Here is a 24,115-nt window from a genome sequence, read left to right as displayed (position 1 = left end):
ACTTACTAGACGACTTACTTGTAAGTCGCCCAGAAAACTTGAATATTTTTAGCGGAAAACTAAAATATTTTTAGCGGAAAACTAAAATATTTTTAGCGGAAAACTAAAATACTTTTAGCGGGAGTTAGAAGACTTTCAAAGAAATCTTTTAATCGCAAGACGACTTACATGTTAGTCTTCTAGACCCTAAACATAACCACTACACTAAATTAACTAACTAAACATTTCATAAAATTAAATTAAACTTAAAAATGTTTAATATACACAAAAATAATCACATTAATTTTTCAAAAAAATATTTAAGCTTTCCAAAATCTAACCCTAAGAATACATACAATACTACAACATATGTTTCCAAACCCTAGACCAAAGAATATCATGATTCACTACTTTCCCTCTTCTATGTTGAAAACAATTCAATTTTATTATATTTTAATTTATATCACTTAAAACTGTTTATAATTACATGATTTTGATTTTTCGCTTATCAAAATAGTTTTTAGAAAATTTATAAATTATTTTAAAGATCAACTATAACAGACGACTTCCGTGGACGTCGTCCAGAAGACTTAGCGGGACTATATTCGTAAAATTGACTTATGTTTTTTTGTTTGGTTACAATGGACTCGCTGTAATTTCACAAGGCTTTTGGGTTACTTTTGCATTTGATTCAAGTTTGGATATATTTTTACAATCAAAATCGAGTTTTGAATCATATTTATTTTGTAAATCCAAAAAAATAAGCAAGATCAACTGATGTCGATGATTTGGCCTAGCAAAAGCTCACTAACCAACGACGAATAACACAAACAATTAAAACTGGAACATAGGAAAAGATAAAGCAATTTTTTGGTCTTTTTTCTAAAAAATGTGAGAGATTTTGTTGTTTTTAACTTATCTCTAGACTTAAGCTTGCATATTGGGTTAGTACAGTCCGGGTAATTCATTTTTTGTTCATACAAAAACTTAGTCGAATTGAGCTGAATTTTTTGGTTTACTTGTTATTCAGTTAGTTCGGTTTATGAATATTCTATCAAAAGTAATACTCTTTCCGTTTCAATATACATATGATGATTTAGAGAAGATTTATTGTTTCATATTAGATGATGTTTGCACAAATTTTTATAATTTTAATTTTATCAAAAACTGTGTAGTTAATTTTATTTTTATTATTTCTATTTATAATTAAAAATTAGTATTAAATTATATTTTAATGATATTTTTGATAAAACATAATTTTTTTAATATTTGGGCATTGGATTAAAATATCATGTAATATGAAAAAAAAGAGAATAGACATGTATTGGTTAATTTTAGTTAGTCGGTTATTTTGGTTCAAAATTTTGGTTGGAATAATTTGGTTAAAATTTGTAAAAAGTTTTTAAAATTTGTAAAAAGTAAAAAACTGAACTAACCAATTATTGAATTGAACCAAACCAACTACTGATTTTTTTTTTCTGTAATCAATCAAATTGAACTAAATTTATAATAATTGAATATAAACCAAAACTGAAAATTTCAGTTCAGTTTGGTTCACCAAATTCGGTTGGGGTGAAAATCTCATACCTATTTTAACTCGTCTCGACGAGTAACAAAAGCTACTAACAAACATCGACGGGAAAGAAAAACATCACTAACAAACGATGATAAGCACAAGCAACTTAAACTCGACCACAAGCAAATAAATAACGCAATTTTATTCTTATTTTAAATGAATGGTTCAATGACGCGTGTCCCCACCAGTAATCACCACTACTCTCCTTTATATACTTCACCAGACTCACTCACTCATATATATACACTTGCATCATTTGGAATGTAAACCACAATAAAAGAAAAAGAGAACAAAATGGGCTACGAAAGACTCGGAACATCCAAAGCAAGTTGTTCGGTCAGAACCACCACAATTCTGGCTCCGAACATAAACCATGTCCCCATGACAACACAACCGACAAGAAAGAAGCTTATAGTGTCTTTAACCGTCGTAGCCTTCATACTAATCCTCCCCGCCACGGTATTCGGATCACAACTCAAATCTTCCCAGCACGTCCCAGGCCAAGCTCGGAAACCAAGCCAAGCAATCTCAAAAGCTTGCGACTTGGCTCGTTTCCCAGAGCTATGCGTTGACTCACTCATGAACTTCCCCGGCACACTCGCCGCTTCTTCCGACAACAATCTGCTCCACGTGACGGTGAACATGACGCTCCACCACTTCAACCACGCACTCTACTCATCTTCCTCTTTATCTTTCCTCGACATGCCCCCACGTGTCCGCTCAGCTTACGATGCATGCATCGAGTTACTAGACGATTCGGTCGACGCGCTCTCACGCGCACTATCCTCCGTCTCCGGCGGCCAAACGAAGCCACAAGACGTCATGACATGGCTGAGCTCGGCTCTGACGAACCACGACACTTGCGCGGAAGGGTTCGATGGCGTCAATGACGGTGGCGTGAAGGATCAGATGACGGCGGCGCTCAAGAATCTCTCGGAGCTCGTCAGCAACTGTTTAGCGATATTCGCGGCGAGCAGTAACGGAAACGATTTCGCCGGAGTGCCGATACAGAACAGGAGGCTTCTTGAAGTAGGAGGAGATGAGAACTCGAAGTTCCCGAGATGGACCAAGAGAAGAGAGCGTGAGATACTGGAAATGCCAGTATCTCAGATACAAGCTGATATCATCGTCTCGAAAGACGGCAACGGCACGTGCAAGACTATATCGGAAGCCATCAAGAAAGCTCCTCAGTACAGTCCTAGCCGGACTATTATCTACGTCAAAGCCGGAAGGTTAATTTACGTTTTTATCCCTTCCATTTCTATTTTTTCTCTATTATGTTTGTGTAACTTTAAACTGTTACGTCCGTGAAAATGATAAAAGTAACCTCGCGTGTACGGAAAAGGGTTAATAATTGCGTTTATGTCTTTGAATTTTCTGTTTTTTCTTTGGAAGGTACGAAGAGAACAACCTCAAAGTCGGTAGGAAAAAAATTAATTTGGTGTTCGTTGGAGATGGGAAGGGTAAAACTATCATTTCGGGAGGGAAAAGTATTTTTGACAACATTACCACTTTTCACACGGCGACGTTTGGTAAGTAGCTTGTTTCAGTCCTTCTTTTCATCATTACTTTTAACTTTTTGAATCTTCTTCAAATAATGCAACAATAATAACAATTAGTTACAACTTAAAAGTAATAAAACACGTAAAACCAACATTATTATCGCAACTAGACAAATTAAATGAAGACCCTTATTTTTGGGTAATTTTTTTCAATAGCTCTTTGAATCGCCATAATTATTTTTTTTAACAGAGATACATTTCTATTTCTGGTAGTTGGATTATAAATTTCATGAAAACAGGATAATGGAGGTCAACACATGATATCTTGACAAAAAAGAAGAAGTCAAAAACATGATAATATATATCGTTTTTCCTAATTGATCCTTTTTGAGGTTAAATATTTATTTCCCTATCGAATTAATATAGTATATTGTTAGAGGTTAAAAATATATCTTTCGATCTAAGACCATCTCCGGTGTATTTCCCTATTTTTTTTTCTAAAATAGAAAAACTCTATAAGAGCATCTCCAAAAAGACTCTCTATTATAGAATTTTGCAAACTTTATATTTGAAGTTTCAAGGTGTTTTTCTTTAAAAGCAAAACTTCAAATTTAACTTCAAAATTATTTATAATTTATACCATGCTCCTTATATTTGTCATAATTAATATAAATCCATAAAATTTTTGTACATAACTAACACATATATAAAATATTATAGTAATATTAATTAATAAAATATTACACTAAAATATAAAATTACAAATAGAAATACATAATTAAATATCAAACTACAAGAAAAATACCACATTATTACATAAAATTGTTTTAAAATGCTCCATTTTCGGTTATACAAAATTTGTTTGGAAAGTAATTTAAAAGTTCTGAAGAAAATTTACTAAACTATTAGTGTTGATGTAATATTTAAATTTGTGTAATAATTATGTCTTCATGTATATATCTTCTTAAAAAAATTATTAAGTTTTTTTTGTAATATTCTTGTTGTCTAATTCTACTTTTAAAATATTATAAATCTTATTTTGATTTTTTTTAAAAAATTATATGTAAAATTTTAATTTATAGAAATAAATTTGAAATATTTAAAGTATACAAAAGTTTTAAAGATTAAAATTATGGATGAGAAAATACTTAAGAATCATAAATGTGATGTATAATTAATTATAAGGACTAAGATGCAAATAAAAAGATGAAATTTTAAATTTAGAGTTTTAAGAAATGAAACTTCAACAATCTAAATTTGAAGTTTTTTTTGGAGAGCAAAAAACTTTATATTTAAAGTTATAGAGTTTCTTTTGGAGATGCTCTAATAAAGATGGATTATTCATTTATTTTTTCCTTTGAAAAAGGAATATTCTTGATATATTATTTTCTAAGATAGGTAAATAAATAAGTTGCAAAGTGAAAAATTTATATTCTAAGAAAAGTTCTTGATTGTGACCAAAAAAAGGAAAGTTCTTGGAATTAGAAACTGTGAAGGGGGTCATGAGCTAGCTGTATAGATTTCGGAGTGTGATATGTTTAAAGTGTCCGACACAGATTCAATTTAAGTCAGGATCGTTTAGAAAACTAGTTGTCTGTTACCACTTGTGTTTATTATGCATATGAACTATGGACCACTAAAGAAAGCTAGTTTAAAGTAAATTTTGTAAATAGTAATTTCCACTCGACCAGTAAACGAAGTCAATATTTTGGACCAACAATTTAGTAAATTGTGAGTTTTGTTTGAAATTTAATTTTGATCTAAGCTTTTAGTTATTTGTAGTTTGGTTAGTGTTTTTGGATTCAACATTCAATATGATTACGATTGAGTTCGGTTACGTAACACACTCACACTAAATCGGACATCCTATGTGGTGCTGCCACTTATTCAACCAACCTCACATGCATGTTATTGTGCTCTTAAAGTGCATTAAGTGCATTCTACTCTACTAGACTAGTGCTAGGCATTCGAGTTTTCGGTTCGGGTCGGTTCGGTTTATTCGGTTTTTGGGTTATTCGGATTGGGATATTTAGGAACCGTTTAGGAACCGGACATTTTTCGGATCGGTTCGGTTCGGATAGTGTCGGGTTCGGGTCGGGTTTCTATTTTTTTATAAAACCCGAAATGGAACCGTATTACAAATAATTCGGGTATGGTTCGGGTTTAAAGCCCAAAAAACCGAAAAACCCCCGAAAACCCGATCTAAACCCGGAAAAAATCGAAAACATGTCTGGGTTATTCGGGTAGTTCGGATTTTTGTAGATATTTTTTATTTATAAATTATATTTTATATATATTAAAATTAAAAATAATATTTTTTTAATATATTCAAAATATTCGGGTACCCGTTCGCTTCTCGGTTCGGTCCCGGGTTTTTGTAATTTTTGGTCCGGTTTCGGTCCCGGTTTTTTCGGTTCGGTTCCGGTTCGGGTTTCGGATAATATGCCCATGACTATACTAGACCATAAAACAATATACTTTGATAAAACAAAGTTTAAATACATTACATTCACCAAATACTCATTTAAACATCCCATTTCTAGGTACGTACATCATTACATCAGTAAATGCATGTCCCATATATGCTAATAATATGTTTGTATATTCAAATCTTAATAAAAATATGCACAGTTATATCATATACGCATAAACATCTAGACGGATAAACACATTGAACCTATCCTAAAGCTTGAAGTAGGCCACGCAATTACTGACCCACATATTTGTATACATATATATACATGGATGATGGGAGACAGAAGAGTTGCATTAATTTATATATATGGTTGGATGTGGGTCATGGCTAATTTTGTAGTTGGACGTTAGAGACCACTAGTTTCATATAACATTTATAGGTAAAGACATTTCTCACATATTAGTATTTGATTTTAAGTATATATATAGTTAAATCCAAATTATGATTTTGTTTGACTGCATTTGTTGCACTATATCTAGAGATAAAACACCTATTGAAGATGGGTTTACTTAAATACATTGGTTTCTTATGTTAAATAAATTTAAAGCACAAAACTTAAGTGTGTATGTATATTGTTATTTTCTCCAGCTGCCACCGGAGCTGGTTTTATTGCAAGGGACATCACATTTGAAAACTACGCTGGTCCGGCAAAGCACCAGGCAGTCGCTCTCCGCGTCGGGGCTGACCACGCGGTGATCTATAGATGCAATATAATTGGTTATCAAGACACGCTCTATGTTCATTCAAACCGACAATTCTTTCGTGAATGCGATATTTACGGTACAGTCGATTTCATCTTTGGTAATGCAGCCGTGGTGCTACAAAACTGTAGCATCTACGCACGCAAACCCATGGATCTTCAGAAAAACACGATCACAGCTCAGAACAGAAAAGACCCGAACCAAAACACCGGTATGTCAATACATGCGTCCAGGATTTTGGCGACACCTGATCTCCAAGCCACCGGCGGTACTTTCCAGACGTATCTAGGCCGGCCTTGGAAGCAATTCTCAAGGACGGTTTACATGTTATCGTATATCGACAAACATGTACACACGAGAGGTTGGCTCGAGTGGAACACAAGTTCATTTGCTTTAGATACTTTATATTACGGAGAGTATTTGAATACTGGACCCGGGTCGGCTCTTGTGCAACGTGTGAACTGGCCAGGATATCGGGTCATCAATTCGACGGCTGAGGCTAACCGTTTTACGGTGGCGGAATTTATATACGGTTCGTCGTGGTTGCCTTCGACAGGGGTTTCGTTCTTGGCCGGATTGAACATTTAGATAAAGAAAATATATTGCGTTCGTTTCCGATGCATTGTTTCATTCTTACGTCCTTATATTAATGGATATATGATTAAAATCCTATATATGTATGTTTTAACTTTTTAATTGCATTATATCCGGATATATTGCCAATAATATTGTAATTCATGAGTCGAAATAATTTTACAATATTCTTTTCGATAATAGAGGTTATTAATTGACTCGGTGCGATGAAGTAATCGATTTGTACAAGCAAACTAGCTTTGGTTTTACACACAAAAAATTGAACAGAAGTACACAGTTTACTTTGCCGTTCTAAAAAAGAAATATAAAGTGAACTTTAGTGTTTTTGTGTCAATATGAGGGTTAGAATTAAAGTCCAGCGACATTAATTATGTTTTGGACCAACTAAATTGAATGCTTTCAAACAATTTTAATGTCCAGCGACATTAATTATATTTTGTTTGAATGATATAACGAATATTCAAACAGACGTTCATTTTGAAAAATCAATTTTCGTTGATAGGATGTGTCGGCGAGGAGACGAACTGTAGAACCGATGTGACATAAGGTCACGACCGACACTGACGGTAGGGTCCACGATTTCGGGAACTTTGGTTCCAATAATTCCAGGTCCGATTCACTCACTTCTCAGCAATGATACCAAACACCAAAATGTTATCTTACGTTTGCATTATCATTCATTTTGTTATAATATATATATATATATATATATATATATATATATATATATATATGTATAGCTATAACAAATATATGCCTAGGATTAAATGGGATATAAATTATAATTCATATAACCTACTGTTGTATTTGCTTTACGTCAAGACTTTCAATCTGTTATAATCAAACGCTGATCATGAAATCAAAACGTATAATTATCAAGAACGTGGAACAAAGTGGACCAATGTAGACAAAAGGCATTGAACAGGTTGATCCAGAATGTGGATCAAAAGTTGAGTGATGATTATATTTAGGAGTGAGCTATAGAAGCCATATCTCAAAAATAAAATAGGCCCTGGAGTAAAAAGATTAAGACCATTTTTTCAGACAAAATATAATTTTTTTTAAAAAATTGAGTCCTAATCTTAACTAAAAAATAAAAACTGCAATGAGTTATGTATAAACGCACTTTAAGCACATGCACATGGCCGGGCTTAGCTTAAAGCGGAAGGAATCAGCTGACCTACCCAATTAAAAGTTACATGTTTTTAATTAAACTAGATTCTGACACATGTTTTGAAAGTGCGGGATAATTTTTTATTTAAAAACTATTAACTGTTTTCGCTTTCAACTTTAACATTTGAATTTTGATGTATATAATTGATAGTTAATTTATTTTGATGTTTCATATTTTTTTTTTCTTTGACACTTTCAAAGAATGAAATTAATTGTTAATCTTTAAAATAGTATTTATTTTGTTTCTATTATTTAATAATCATAAATAGAAATATAGTTATATTATAAGTTCTCTAATTGCATTTTTTTACAAAGCGGATGCGGTTTAAGGTAGGAATCTTAACATTAATTATTATGAGATTTTAAAGTGAAAATATCTCCCCTAAACAAACAATTTGAATATTTTTGAAATTAAAATAGAGAAAAATTGGTGCAAAACAAAAAGATCTTCACTGTTTTTATTTCATGTTAAATCATAATATCAGTTGTATATAAGATATTTTGGAGAAATTAAAATAAATGGTTTAGAGCAAAATACATATTAAAAATTTCTCAGAAAAACATACATATTAAACTTTGATAAAAAAAATAAAAATATAAGCCATTGTAAATTTTTTATATTTTGATGAACGACATCATATAAAACAAAATCACAAGTTCGATTCATGTTGAAGCCTCCTTAAACTTGTGGTTCATATTAATTAATCATTTTGATTGAAAACACTAAAACTAAACCTTAAACCATAGATAATAAACACTAATAATTACAATGAAAACAAAATGCAATGCGTTAAATTTTGTATACCACATATTTTATTGTTATTTAACAAAATAAGTAAAAAAATTCAACCATCTGTGATATAATTCTTTTTTCAAACCAACATAATCCCTTTTGAATTATCCTTTATGTTTTCAAATATTTTTAATTGGTTTACTATGATTTCTCTTGCAAATTCTTATACCCAAAATGAAAAATTAGCTATAATAATATATGACCACTAAATAGTTATTTTCATTACTATTTAGGCAGATGAGATCTCAACATAATCCAATTAATATTCAATTTATCATCTAATGAATTGTATACAGTATTTTATATCTGTATAATTCAGATTTTTTTTTATATTTTTGGTTGGGTGAAAATCTTCTCATTTAAAAGAATAAGAAAACTTAATATTTAGTTGGGATACTCTTAAATTGTTAAATATTCTTTGGAATATTTGGTGACTACACATTTTTAAATTTTCACTAAAATATTTGAAATAATTTTATTTTTCTTTAAATTTAAGCTATAAGTATCTTATAACTTATATTAGTTTATAATATAAAATGAGAGTCCTATAAGTACTTATTTTTTTATTTTGTGCATCTATATATATATATATATCAGTTTTTTAAACTACAATTTTAATTATATTTATTAAATGGTTTTAATTAGAGTTTCATTATACGGGTTATATAAATATTGCATAATCAATACTATTAGATGATAATGTTTGGTAAACATAATGTAAATATTCAGACAAAGCAATATTATAAAGTAACATTTGGCATTGTTGATAAGAGATAGACATATTAATTACATAGTTATGGTTAAATATTTCTTTAAGCAACAAACGTGTTAATATGGTCAAATGATTATCATAATTTCTACTAGATTTTGATCTACTAGATTTTGATCCGCGCTTTCGAAACGCGGTTTTTTGGATTATAAACAAATTTTAATATGAATTAGTATTTTGGAGTTCTTATACATCATTATATTATAAAGTCGTGATATATCAAAAAAGAATCTTTTTGAAATTATATAATTTATAAATTAGTTTATGGGAAATTTGCCAAATAACTTAAAACTTGATTTTAACCCAAAAAGTATATCTAAACTTGAATCAAATGCAAAAGTAATCCAAAACGTTACTGAAATTACAACCAACTCATTATGACCAAACAAAAACTCAGAATTTATTTTTACGAACCTCGTAAAAGTTTCCGAGGTTTTGTAAGTCTTTTGAAGTTTTGTAAGTCTTCTCATATAGTAGATTTTAAAAATAATTTATAAATTTTATAAAAAATATTTTTATGGGGGAAAATTGAAATCATGTAATTATAAACATTTTTAAATGATATAAATTAAGATCCGGTAAAATTGAATTCTCTTCAACATAGATGAGTGAATGTAGTGTGTCATGCTATTCTTTCGGTAAGGATTTGGTAACATATGTTGTAGTATTGTATGTATTTTTATGGTTACATTTTTGGAGCTTAACTTTTTCTTTGAAAAATTAAATTTTGATTTATAAGTGTTTATTTTTATGTATGTTAAACACTTTTAAAGTTGATTTTAAGTTTTATGAAGTGTATGTTTCTAGTTAGTTAGCTATTTTGAGTTTAAGATTTATGTGACTTAAATTTTCCAACAAATAATAAACTAGAAAACTTCTGCAGTTTTCTCTGGGCGAATAGTAAATTTAGGGTCTAGAAGAAAGTTTTATAAATCGAAAATATATAACTTTATTATAATTTTTGTCTCTCTCTATAACAAAAATTACACATTTTTTTTTCCTCTCAAATGGCTGCAACAAAAATGTAATGTTTCTCATTCTAAAACTCTCAAACCTCTCGCTAATCTCTCTAAACTTAAAAACACCAAACTTTATATCAATTTCTCATTTTTTTCTCATGACTTTCTAACTGATTTATTTTGTTTTTGCAGGTTTTTCATTACATGGTTATTATACTCCACTCCTTTAAAGGTAGATTCATAAATCATATTATTTTTTTTCATTTGGTAACATTTTGTTGATTAAAACTCTTAACTTTTGAAAAGTTTTTTGGTTGTTTTAAGATCTTATTTAATGATTGAAGCTTTTTAATGTTTTGAAACCATTTGAATGCTTTTGGATGTGCAAGTTTTTTCAGATCTGAGACAGACGCGGGAGACCTTCAAGAAAGTCTTCTCGGAAGTCTTCTAACATTTAATGCATTAGAATTTTGGAAGACTTCAGGTGGAGTCTTCTCTCATGCCTCTTCTTTCATAACAGATACGAGTGTTTTGGAAATTTCTATTAATGATTTTTCTTCATTTGGTAACCTATGGTTGCTCAAAGCTCTTACACTTTTCCCAAACTAGAACTCTCCAACCTCTCTCTCTAATTTCTTAGAACTTAAAAAACCAATTTTTATACCAATTTATCATTTTTTTGTCTCATGTCTTTCTCACTAATTCATCTTGTTTTGTAGATTTTTCATTACATTGTTTTTCATCTTCCACTCCGTTAAAGGTAGATCTATAAATCATATTTTTTTATTCGGTAACTTCTTGTTGCTTAAAGCTCTTAATTTTTGAAAAATCTTTTGATTGTTTTAAACTCTTACCTTATTTTTGAAATTTTTCTATGTTTTGAAACTATTTGAATGTTTTTAGATATGCAAATTTTTTCAGATCTGAGACAGACTTTGAAGAATTCCAGAGAAGTCTACTCGGAAGTCTTCTAACATTTAATGCACTAGAAGACTTCCTCTGGCTGAGTCTTCTCCCATGTCAAGTATAGTCCAAGTTTGTTTTGTGGAGGAATGATCTATAATAGTTTTTTATGGTATGTTTTGTGATTTGTAGGTGTATTCTTTTAGTTGTGAATTCTTTTGTAAATTTTAAGAGATGTTAATGAATTTTTTTTGATAAATATGTTCATGCTATAATATTATCTTGACAAAAGTTACTAATACAACTTCAATAGCAAAACATGAAAACACAAAAATAATTAGTCAAATTTACTACAACTAAGGAAGAAAACTTCTCAAGAAAACTTAGTCAAATTCACAGAGTATCAAACATTACATAAGTTCAAACATATAACATTTTCATTAGAATACTTCTGTGAAGCCTTCTGGAAGACTTAAAGCGGAAAATTTAAAGCGGCAAATTAAAATATAAGCAGAAAATTTAAGCGGCAAATTAAAATTCAAGCGAGAAACTCACAGTTTAAGTGAAAGTTGAAATTTCAAATTTCATGAAAGTTGAAAAATATATCTTATGATCTAAGAAGACACATTAAACCATATGACTTGATATTTTTGAAGTTATTTGACACTTTTGAAAGTTAAAAATATATCTTGAAGTTGAAAATACAAATTTACAAAAACTTAAACCGAAAAGAGTTCCTCAGAAGTCTTCTAGAATTAGCTAGAAACATTAATAAACATGAATGTTGGCAACGTCATAATTAAACCCAATTAAGTTATCAATTTAATTCAGTATCCCCAATATCAACTAATATACATGAATTAACAAGAAAATGTTAAAAATATTTTATCGTTATAGAGAAAATGAAAGTTTATTAAATATTGGAAGTCTTATTTGAAATTCTTACTTTGTAAATATTGGCTTACTTTTGTTTTTGAATAAATCTCGAAAATATCAGAGAAGACTTCCATGTAAGTTTTCGAGGATAAACATGTTAGTTTTGTGATTGACCGAATTGTGTCATAAATTTTACATTTTCTAGAAGACTTACACAGAAGTCTTCCACCAGAAAAATAAAGCTTAATATTTTATTTTTGCTAGAATACTTCTATGTAAGTCTTCTTAGGTTACTTTTGCAATTGAAAATAAAACTTAAATATTTAATTTTAGCTGGAAGAATTACTTGTAAGTCTTCCGGCAGAAGACTTACGCGGAAGTCTTATGTGATAACCAAATGTTTGACCAAAATCTCGGAATAAAACTCTGGAAGACTTTCGTGTAAGTATTCTCTTGGAAGATTCACATGGAAGTCTTCTAGATAAAATTAAATATTTAAGTTTTATTTTTCAATTGCAAAAATAACCTGAGAAGACTTACACCGACAGTGAGAAAACTTCCACCAACAATTCAGAAGTCTTCTGGCGGAAGATTTCCTTGTAAGTTTTCTAGAAAGAGTCAAATTTCTGATCCAATTCGGTCAAGTGCAAAACTAACCTGCGTATCCGAGAAAACTCACACTAAGTCTCCTCTAGTATTTTTGAGATCTTTTTGTTAACAAAGTAAAGTTGGAAGAGTTCCATGGAAGTCTTCTCTAGAAAACAAACGTAAAGTCAATTGCAAAGCTAACCTCTGCATTGATAGAAGATCTCTGTATAAGTCCTCTACAACCAGAGGACTTGCAAGGAAGTCTTTTAGCGAACATATCTGAAAAAAAATTATACTTCATACCTTCAACTAGTGAGATAACTTGATTAGCCTTTCCAAGCACACATAAGTTCAACACGAAAGCGACCCATTTGTTAATGACCAAGAATCTTAAGCTTGAATGACTCTATGAACCTTAAAAAGTTTAGAATCAAAATCTTGGAGTTTTTTTGGATGAATAATGAGAGAAAGTGAAAGAAATGTTGTTTTAGTGCATAAGAAATGAGATAGGAAGAGTGAAAATTGATTTTTAGGTGCATTAAGAGTTACAAATTGGTTCTTCATGGTAGTTAGTGTATTGATGGCAATGAAAATATTGTAAATACTTGAAAAAGATGAGGATGGCAGAATAAAATGCTCATTTTCGGAAAAAAATAAAATAATAATGGTATTTTCGTGAATAATCCAAACTTTTGGGGTTAATATGGCAAATGAAAGTTCCAAAAAGTCTTGGGTTAGTCCTGTGTTTGACTTTGAATTTTGAGTCATTTTTACAACAAACCCTTAGTTTATTTGAAATTTTTTTTTACTCTCTTAGGCCTAGGCATTTTACCTGAATTCCATAACCGAACCGAAACTAACCAGATAATATATGTTCAGTTCAGGCCTAAATCCAGAGGAAAGAACCTATTGGATATTATTTTGGACCCGCAGATCTCTGCGCGAGTATGGATGTTACCCGAGATCCGATCAGATACCCAAAATATTATGTGTATATTATGTCTATTTGGGTATTTTGAATATTTTTTTTGATATTACGGATAGTTTAAAGTTTTGGATTTGGGTTTTCGGTTATAGTTTCGGGTTGTAAGTAAAATTTCAATTTTTTCAAAAAAATTGGATATACAGATTAAATTTTGGCTATTTTTCAATTATTCAGGTCAAATTTCGGATAAAATTTGAGATTTTTAGGTATTTGAATATTTTGGGAGTCTTTACCATTACTAAATTAGATATCGTTTCTTTAATACAATATTTTATTTAAAATAATTATAATATTTTCGTGATTATTCTTAAGAATATGGCCGCTAATTAGTTATTATTGCGGTGAACATAATTAATTTCTATTGAATATTAATTCAGAATTAGAATTATCTTTTCTGATAGTATAAATGAGTTTAAAATATGAGAATATCCATCAATTTTAGTTTTTTTTTTATATTTTAATCACAAAAATAAAACAAAAATTACATTATGAGGACACATAATATTTTCATATTGTTTTTAGCCCATATTTTGGAATTTTTTAAAGAAAAAACTTTTTATATAGAATATATTAGACTTGTAATTTACTATATATAAACATATTAAAATTTAAACATTGTTAAATGATATATGATTTTTTATTATCATATAAACTCTGCGGAGTAAAATGATACATATTTATAGTATTTTAGTAATAAATCTTTTCCAATGATGTAAAGCTTATTTTATATATAATACATAATATATTTTATATACTATATATTTATCAAATGATATAAAACGTATTTTGAATCATTTTAAAATTCATACTATTGTATATTATATTTAGATATATCTGCTATCGTAGTTTAATATCTGATCATATTTCAGTTGACATATGAAATATATTATATTACATTTATATAGTATGATTATTATGGGAGTAGAAAACGAAATTTAAAGGAAAATTAGTTCTGAATTTAATTATGCTCATTGAATAATACAGCTTTTATGGAAGATTGGGTGGGTATTATTTTCACTTATACTATTTGGTACCAGTAGTTTATATATTTAAAATTTGTGTAGATGATAGTTAATGACTAATTTTAATTATATAGCTTTTATTAAGGCAGTGGCGTGAATTGTAAATTAGGTGAGTTAAGGGTTAAGTCAAAACAGTAATTCAACTTTAATAAGATCGATAAGATAGATAGCAGATAATATTGTTAAAAGAAAAATCTTTATGATAGATCTAGTCATTTAAGGAAAATCGTGTATGCAGTAAGTAATTTTCCACAAATATCTGTTTAGTAATAATTTTCATTAATATTGATTTTAATTTAAAAGGTAATGATATTGGTGTAAATACTTTAAAAACTAAGGGGACCTCGGAAAAATGTTTTATGTTTTAATAGTATAGATTTTATTCGGTTTCCTTAAGAATTAACGAGAGATTTATTTTCGTATAATTTTTATAACTATAATTATTGTTGGGATATTATTTTAAAAATATATTGATGCATATTTTGTTACAAAACGGAAACAAATCGCATTGCGATTTATTGTTGGATATGTTGTTACCAAAATAAGTATACAATCTTAACTATCCAATTTGAAATAATTTTTATGTGTTGGTTTTGAATAATTTTTTTTGCGAAAATAATATTTTTCTTGCTCATATCAACATGTTGGTTTTAAAGCGTTTAAGGCGTAAGAGATTACTAGATTTTGATCCACGCTTCAAAAACGCAGATTTTTGGAATATAAACAAAGTTTAGTATGAATATGTATTTTGAAATTATTATATATTTATCTTACAAAGTCGTATTATATTTAAAAATCTAATATGTTTAAAACTATATAATTTGTGGATTATTTTATTTAAGATTTTTGTATGTAAACTCTTATGTAACTATTTTTAGGTTTGGTATATTATCCGCACCCGAGTAACCAAACCAAAATTGACTTAAAAAAATACATGTTTGGTTCGGATCCATGGTAAAATACCTATTGGATATTTTTTTTGGACCCGTGGGTCTCGGTTCGATTCTGGGCCGGCTCTCACTTTGAGTATGGGTCTTGCTCGAGACCCGGCTAGGTACCTAAAATGTTTTGTGTATATTAGATATATTTGGGTATTTCAAATATGTTTTCTGTATTATGAATATTTTTTTTAAATTAAGTTTTGGGTTTGGTTTTAGGTATAGTTTCAGGTTTTGAATAAAATTTCAAATTCAAGAATGGATTTTGGGTATTCGGGTAAAATTTCGAGTGTGTTTTTTGGTTCCTCTGTCAGATTTCGGGTAAAATTTGAAGGGGGGGGGGGGTTCATTTGGGTATTTAGAGTTTTCATATACATCTTTCGGGGGTCTTAAATACCTGGACCCATCACGTATTTGAAAATTTTGAAATATCAAGTTGGGTCAAAATGTCTAAGACCTAAAAGATCCGGGGCCGAAAGGAACCAATCCGTATCCAACCCCACGACCCGAATGCACATGTCTACTCTCTCTCATTATATTTTGTGTGCATTTTAAAAGATTTATATTTGTTGAGTTGTTGAGACTTAAGATTTACTTGGCTAGTTTGGCTAATTTAATAGTATAGATTTATGTGGTTTTTTAATGTTTTTAAATTTCTCTTAAATAATTTTTATATTATAAATACTCTTTATAAAAATCAGTTTTAATATTTAGGGGAGAAGTATATCACATGAAATGGGGAATAATAATATAATTCAATTAAAATTATTTAAAATATTATATAGTTAAATAAATTAATGATATGACCAAAAAATAATCATGCATGGAACGAACAATTTATATGTGAGATGGCGTGAAAATCTATATGTAAAATGATATTGATGATTCATTAAATAACAGAGACAAATCTATACTATTAAAAGAGAAACATTATGAAAAATCTATTTAAACAAGGTTGTTGGACCTATTCACTAGAACTTTAATATTTACGTAAAACAATAAAAAAATATATCAATATTAATAAAATATAATCTTTCATAATATTTACTCCTACAATTTCGGTATCTAACAGACTAATTTTATAACCAAACAAATTATAAAATTATGAAAAATTATATTTTATTAATATTGATATTTTTTTTTACTGATTTAGGTAAATATTAAATTTATAGTGAATATGTCCAACAACCTTGTTTAAATAGATTTTTCAGAATGTCTACTTTTTAATAGTATAGATTACTATGCAACTTTGGGGGTGATTGGTTGAGGTTGTAGGAGCTGTGCACAACCTTTTTAATTTCTACATCCATTTTTTAAAGCAATCATGATTTTATTTTAAAAACTGAATCTAAAGCCAAAACATTATAAAAGAAAATATGTTAGCTTTAGAAAACACTTTCTCTATAGATCTTATACAGAGCTCTGAAAAATTTCTACAGCAAAATAAATTAAAGCTAAAGCTAAAAAATCTAGAGTCTAAATCTTAGAGCAAAAAAATAGAAAGCCAGAGCCTCAACCAATCACCCCTATGGCTCTGAATATAAAATTTTGATACATGTGTGATTTGTTAGAATGAGTTGTTTGAATCAATATGTTAGTTAAAGGTTGAATTTAAGTTACAATGTAAACTATATATACACTATTTTAATATAATAGATTTTGATACGAGTTTTTAAAGCACAAGTTGATTTTCAAAATATATCAAATTTATTTTGATATAACTGATATCAAACACACCTGGACCTAAGAGGATCGGCATGAACCCAACCAGGTTTTCCATAATATTCGAGAAGACTTTTATCAAAATCCAAAAACCAATACACTAAAGAACCAACCCATAATAATTGCTAGAAATTATATGTATTTATTTGTCAACCATATATCTTTTAATTCAAATATGACCATAAGTAGGCTAAAATATTCTTAAAATTGTTAAGTATCTAAATAGTTTATATAGCCGTTCAAAGTATATATATCAAATAGATTTTAAAATAAAATTAATAGACCCATTTTAAAATCTTGTAGGATAACTCATTTAGAACCTAACAATTATATTGATCTATTTTCACCTGTTTAAACCTATTTAAAATATTTGAATATATTTTTTAATTATAACAAAAATATTTGAAGTGTATTTTTCTTACATTTTTTAACTTAAAATTTTGAACAAATTGAGAAATGAGTGATTTATAAATTTAGTATATTTAATTAAATATATTGATATAATCTTCTAAATATTTAGAGTAGTTTTTATGAGCTTATGCTGATCTTGTAATTGATTATAGTGATATCAAATATTAACCTTTAATTTTATGGTAATTTTTAGATTCATTTCTTGGTTCTGTTATTTTTTTCATTCTCTTATTTTTTCCTTGTGTTGTATTGTATCCAATTATTGTAAGAAATACAATGGTGATGTTGAACTGTATAGAAAACTGTTATATTTCCTTATATGGCTGGAAAGTTTGTGTATCCAACTTAATTGTTTTAATATTTTTTTGGCTTTAATATATTATCAGTGTTTTACACGAGTAAAAATATTATATGATAAAATTAAAATATAATAAATTAATATTAAGTAATATATATATATATATATATATATATATCTTAAATAGGTTATTTTTGGCTGTCCAAGCTTATGAATCTTCAAATATATCAAGTCAATATACAAAAAAAATAAGTTGATAAGATATATAATAATAATTTGATAAAAAAAGAAGATATATATAACCAATGTGTTTGAGTAATAGAATAGTCGTTCGCTGTAAAAAAAAAATCAATGTTTGAAAATTCGCTAGGCGTTATCTGTACGGTTTGGTTGGGCCTAACTGGTAATGAAAAAATCAGGAATTAATTTTTGGGCATATAAACGCTTTTAGTGGTTGAGAACTTTTAAACAAACGCGTCACACTCTTCTCCATCTTTTCTCTCCTCTTCGGACCCAAAAAGAGAACAACCGTGTGACGAAGCCCTAGCTCCGGTCGCCGCTCAACGGCACCGGAGGCGTAACTCTCCTCTCCTCTATCTCTCCTTTTCCTTTGCTCTCATCCCCTCTGTTATAAACCTAGTTTGATATGTGCGGTTTTCTGAGCTGGTGAGACCCTTACCGGAGACCCTCCGTGGTTGATGGAGGCGGTTATTGACTTCTTTTGGAGAGTCGGCGAGAACCAGGAGGCAGTCGGAGGCGAGGGTCGGCGTTTAAAACCTAGGGTTCTGTCAAGATCAGATTTTCACTTTTGTAGATCTTCGATGGGCCCCCTCGATGACGGCGCGTGACATTGGCGAGACGTCTCCTAGATATCAATCTACCTTCCCCTGTGCCGGTGTGATGGCTGGAGAAGTAGTGTAATGGGCGAAGAAAAGATGCTTTGGTTCTTCGGTGTACGAAGACGTTGCGCTTCAAGGAATCACGGCGATGACGTTGGTGGTACGGTCTCTGCAATTCTTGTAGTCATGAGCTGAAATGCCTGTCTTGTTGTAGTTGTCAAGGTTCATTTTTTAATTCGGTCTATGTGCTTGGCTTGGGGTTTGACCAAACACACCTGTGGTGTTGACATTGTTGGTACACGAGCTGTCTGTATATTATGAGGAGACCAACAATTGGAGAAGATATGTTAATCGGTTAGTTGTGGCCTGTATTCAGCCAGTGGGTATCTAGAGAGTTTCGTGGCTTTTCTTTATGCAGAGTGTGGTGGGAGTTTTTAAGGCCTGGTGAGAATGGATTTAGCAGATTTTACTTCGTATGGTGGCGGTTTCAGTGATCGTTTGCAGATTCGGTTCTTCTTCCGTATGTCTGGAGGGGTCCGTTTGGCAAGGCTTCGTTTCGTTGAGAGTGTGTTTGGGCTACTATCTAGGATTAAGTGGACGCTGAGCGCGTCGAATCAGTATCCGAAGGTTGTGTGAATCGTGTAGCGGTTCTTCCTGTCGGGTTATGAAGTCGTAGGGTCTTGGTACTTGGATGTTATCGTATGGCGGGCATGAGCAGCAACGATAAGTCGTGGTGTCTTAGGTACAGGAGGTCGAGATTATCGTGTGGCGGGCTATGGGCAGCAGCGACTATATCCGATCATTGGCCTCTACTAAGTCTTAAAATTTGCTAAGTTAATTCTCTTATGGCTCTTGGGCAGTTGGTGTCTTTTATAGATTAAGTTTCGGCTTGCATCCTTTTGTTTTGTTTGCCGTAAATTGCCCCGGTGTGGGTTTTAGTTGCCGCCTTCATGTGGGCTCTTGTTTCTGGGGATTGTTCATGCATCCGCAAGTTTATGTATTGAATCACACATGTTTCTTTTGAATCTTGAATGATAAGAAGTACTTTCCCTGTGAAAAAAAAAACGCTTTCAGTGGTTATATATTAAATATGTATGCAATGTGGACGCATGGTGTAGTCGTTAGGACCTCCTATGTTGCACAGGTCGCATGTTCAAGGTAAGGAGGTGTTATTTTTATCATTTTTTTGAGCGATAAGTAACTTAGGTTTAATGAAATAGAAAATTACAATAATGCATATCAAACAGAAATGCAGATCAAACTAATTTAATAAATTATTGTATTTAATTAAATGATTTTTAATGAAAATTAAATGTATTTAAATATATGTTGAATTTTTAATGAAAATTAAATATCTAAACAAAATACAATTTATTATATATAAATAATAAATATCACGATGACAAAAATAACAATACATATAATCATTTTAATAAATATAGTGAAATTTAAAATTATATGAAAATTCATCACAATTACGAAAATTATAAAGAGTATTTTTTTGCTATTTTGTTTTATTTTTACTCGATTTTTGGTTATTTCTTACCATTTGATTCAACTATAGAACTAACATTGTCAATTTTTATATATATTATTGTGTCAAAAAATTCTTCATTTCAAAATTTGAAAATATAAAAATGCATAAATGTATATGTAAGAACCAAAAAATTGTTTGATATTTCATTGATATTAAGTAATTATAAATAACTTTTAACATTTATAATTATATTCAGGTTTTTGTTTTATTCGCCTAGGTTAGTTTTCGGTCCGGTTTTGGTTCGAGTGTTCAGGTTTTTAGTTTTTGGGTCTAGAGATTCAAGAACGGTTCGGTCAATTACAAATTTTAGTTAGATTTCAATATGATTATTTTGGGTTGGATAGCAAAGTTAGGAACTGTTTAATATCCAAAAATGTGGTTCCAATTTGGTTGGTAATTTCAAATAATATGAATAAAAACTTCTGATAATTCAGTTTTTTCAAGTTAAATATCAGGTAGTTGGGGTTGTTCGGATAAAAAGTTTGTGTAATTCAGATAATTCTAAATTGTTGGCTAAAAATATCTTGGTAATTCGAGTTTAGGGTAATTCGGTTTATAATTAATTTTTTAGGATATTTAGTTGTTCAGAAACTAAATATAAATGATATTTTAAATATATAATTTGTAATTGTATTTAAAAATTTTGGGTGTCATTTGGTTTTCGGTTTGTTGTCATTTGGTTTTCGGTTTGTTGTCATTTGGTTTTCGGTTTGGTTCTATAGATATAAGATCCATATAATTATCTGTAAACATATTATAGAATATAATATATATTAAAAATGTAACATTTTCATTATATATAACTATATTTATACAAAATCTTGTCTAAAAATATTACATAAAAATGAATAAGACAAAATACTATAATCATAGAACTAATAATCCCAATCTTTTTAAAAATACTTTAATTTTTGAAATATTATTAATGGATGTAAAGACAACCTAAAAATATAAAGACTAATTAAACATAATGTAAATATCATTTATGTATTTCATAAAATTTTGTTCTAAAAATTATTATGCAAAAATGAAAAGAGGAAAACACCAAACATGATGTTGTAGAGGAATTTTAGTTTGAAAACAAATGAAGGGAAATAATGAAAGGAAAATAATGAAAGTATTTGTAAGTAACTATTTTTTTTAAAAAAATAAACAAGCCACTCATTGGGCCTCTGCCTCCAGCCCATACATTTTTTCTAGCATATGCAGTACATCAATTTTAAAGGGCAAACGAAATCAGCATGCAGGACAACATTTTTTTTTTTCATTTTCTTGGGTTCTGCGTTTCTAAACGTGAATGGACAAAACATGCAGTTTTATCTGCATATTGAATGATTTGCAATTAGACTGCATTTGTTCCGGGCATACATTCATACCATTCATACCATTAGACCATCTCCGACTCACCTCTATTTTCATTTTTATATTTTCTTCTAAAATATAAAAATTCTATTATAGAAGTGAATTTGATCCAATGTATGCCTATATAATAGAGTTCCTCTATTTATAAGAAAAATATAGAAATATGCTATTTTCACCTCTAAATATAGAGACAAAAAGTAATTTTCCTTTATATTTTTTTCTAAAATAGATGAACTCTATTATATAAGCATACATTGGAGCAATTTTACCTCTATAATAGAGATTTGTATTTTAGAAGAAAATATAGAGATATACATCGGAAATGCTCTTAGGGCATCTTCATCCCTACCCAACTCCATATCTCACTCCATAATGGAGTAAAAGTAAATATGAAGTAATAAATGCTCCAACCCAACTCCATATCTCACTCTATAATGGAGTTTACTCCATAAATAGAGTAATCTATTTTTTTTGTTCATCACTCCATTATGGAATAGAAAATATAGTAGGGTTGAAGCGTTTTTACTCCATATTCACTTTTGTTCTATTTTGGAGGAAAAAATGGAGTTTTACATTGGAGATGCTGTTAGAGCATGATTAATGAGGAGTTCTTAAAGTGAGGTTCTTAGCGGAATATAATAAAACATTTCTTAACTTTTAACTAAAAAAGCTAAGAACCGGCTCTTAAATAAGATATTTAAAAGCCGGTTCTTAGTTTTTTTTAGTTAAAAGTTAAGAGACGATTTCTTATATTCTGCTAAAAAACTGAACCTAAGAACCTCCCATTAATCTGCGAATTTGCCAGCCGTTTTCCTCCTATTTTAACGATTTCACAGTTTTTTGTTTATTTTATGGATTTACACCTAAATGCTAAATCTAACAGATCTGTAACCTAATGTATGATTTCGAATGAGAAAGTACAGAACAATGACTTTCTTATTTTTCCAGATTAATTGACTGTATAAGATCAATACGCCACGGTCTGTCACTGTATCATGGTTTTCCGGCGAGTACGCGGCGGCCAACGGTACATTTTCGAACAGCTAAAAAATATTATGGGTCAGATAATTCAGCATAGTGGGTCCCGCCCATTTCAAATATAATGGATCAACTCGTCTACGTAACCGCTTCTTGCGCCCTTTTATTTAATTTTAGATTCAGTTATTAAATTATCTATATAATTTATATGTAGGTCCAGTGGCACAAAAAAAGTAATATTCCATGGGCTAGTGAGGGTAAAAATGAAGAATGATCCTGCTTTAATAGAATAGATGTGTTAGAATAAAAATGTATAAGAATTTTAATAATGTTTATATGAATATGTCGACATTCAAATTATATAGAAAACGCAAAAGTTATTTATTTATATGAAACATATTGAGTAGCTAAATAATATGTTAGATTGAATATATATTAAGAATTAAATTATATATATGTTGAAATAAAAGAAACTTAAATTTAGTGTTAATATAAATTGAATTTGTTACTTAAAAAATATCATTTATTTTGTTTCTTAATTTTAGGCTAGGGTGTATATTTAATAATAGTTAAGTTATGTATAAATAGAAATAATAGGAAATCTAACTAAATTTAATGTTTCAATCTAAAACATTATTTTTTCTGTTTTAATATTATTGATTGCTTATGATTGTTAAAAGAATTTAGTTGACCCAAAACTAAAAGCGTTAGAAAATATATGAAAATTGGATGATTGAATTTGCTTTGGTGGTGGGCTCATTTTTCTTTTTAAGTTCAGTTTACATAAATATGACTAACCGTTATGAACTAGATTGTGGATGGCTCATAAACAAGAGATTATGATTTGTAATCTTTCCATTTATCTATGACGGTGTAATCTCCTATATAAGGAACCTCTATGTTATGAATAAAGATAGACTTTTCCATTACTTTTATAACACGTTATCAGCACGAAACTCTAAATCCCTAAGCTAATACACAAATCGAAAAACCCTAAAACCCTAACCCTAACCGACGATCCGACGAACCCTAAACCCCGATCGCGTCTCTTGTTCTCGCATCTGTTCCAGCTCGCGTCTCCGATCAGCTTCAGCCCAAGGCGTTCCTGATCCTAGCTCAGACGTTCGCGACCCG

At 29.7% G+C, this 24,115-nt stretch overlaps 1 protein-coding gene across 1 annotated transcript; it reads left to right on the top strand.

Annotated features, from left to right (window-relative positions):
* Positions 1 to 1,843: 1,843 nt before the first annotated feature.
* LOC106335200 (probable pectinesterase/pectinesterase inhibitor 34) lies at positions 1,844 to 7,008 on the top strand (the record flags this gene model as incomplete). The annotated part of the gene is given in 3 exon segments (XM_013773648.1): positions 1,844 to 2,787; positions 2,951 to 3,087; positions 6,122 to 7,008. Coding segments are annotated over 3 exon segments (1,776 nt in total). The 3' UTR covers positions 6,823 to 7,008.
* Between the last annotated feature and the right edge of the window lie 17,107 nt (positions 7,009 to 24,115).

Source organism: Brassica oleracea, chromosome C3, assembly GCF_000695525.1.
Source record: "Brassica oleracea var. oleracea cultivar TO1000 chromosome C3, BOL, whole genome shotgun sequence".
NCBI classification, from domain to species: domain Eukaryota; kingdom Viridiplantae; phylum Streptophyta; class Magnoliopsida; order Brassicales; family Brassicaceae; genus Brassica; species Brassica oleracea.
Note: the sequence above shows the minus strand (reverse complement) of the source record. Positions and strands in the feature narration are given on the sequence as shown.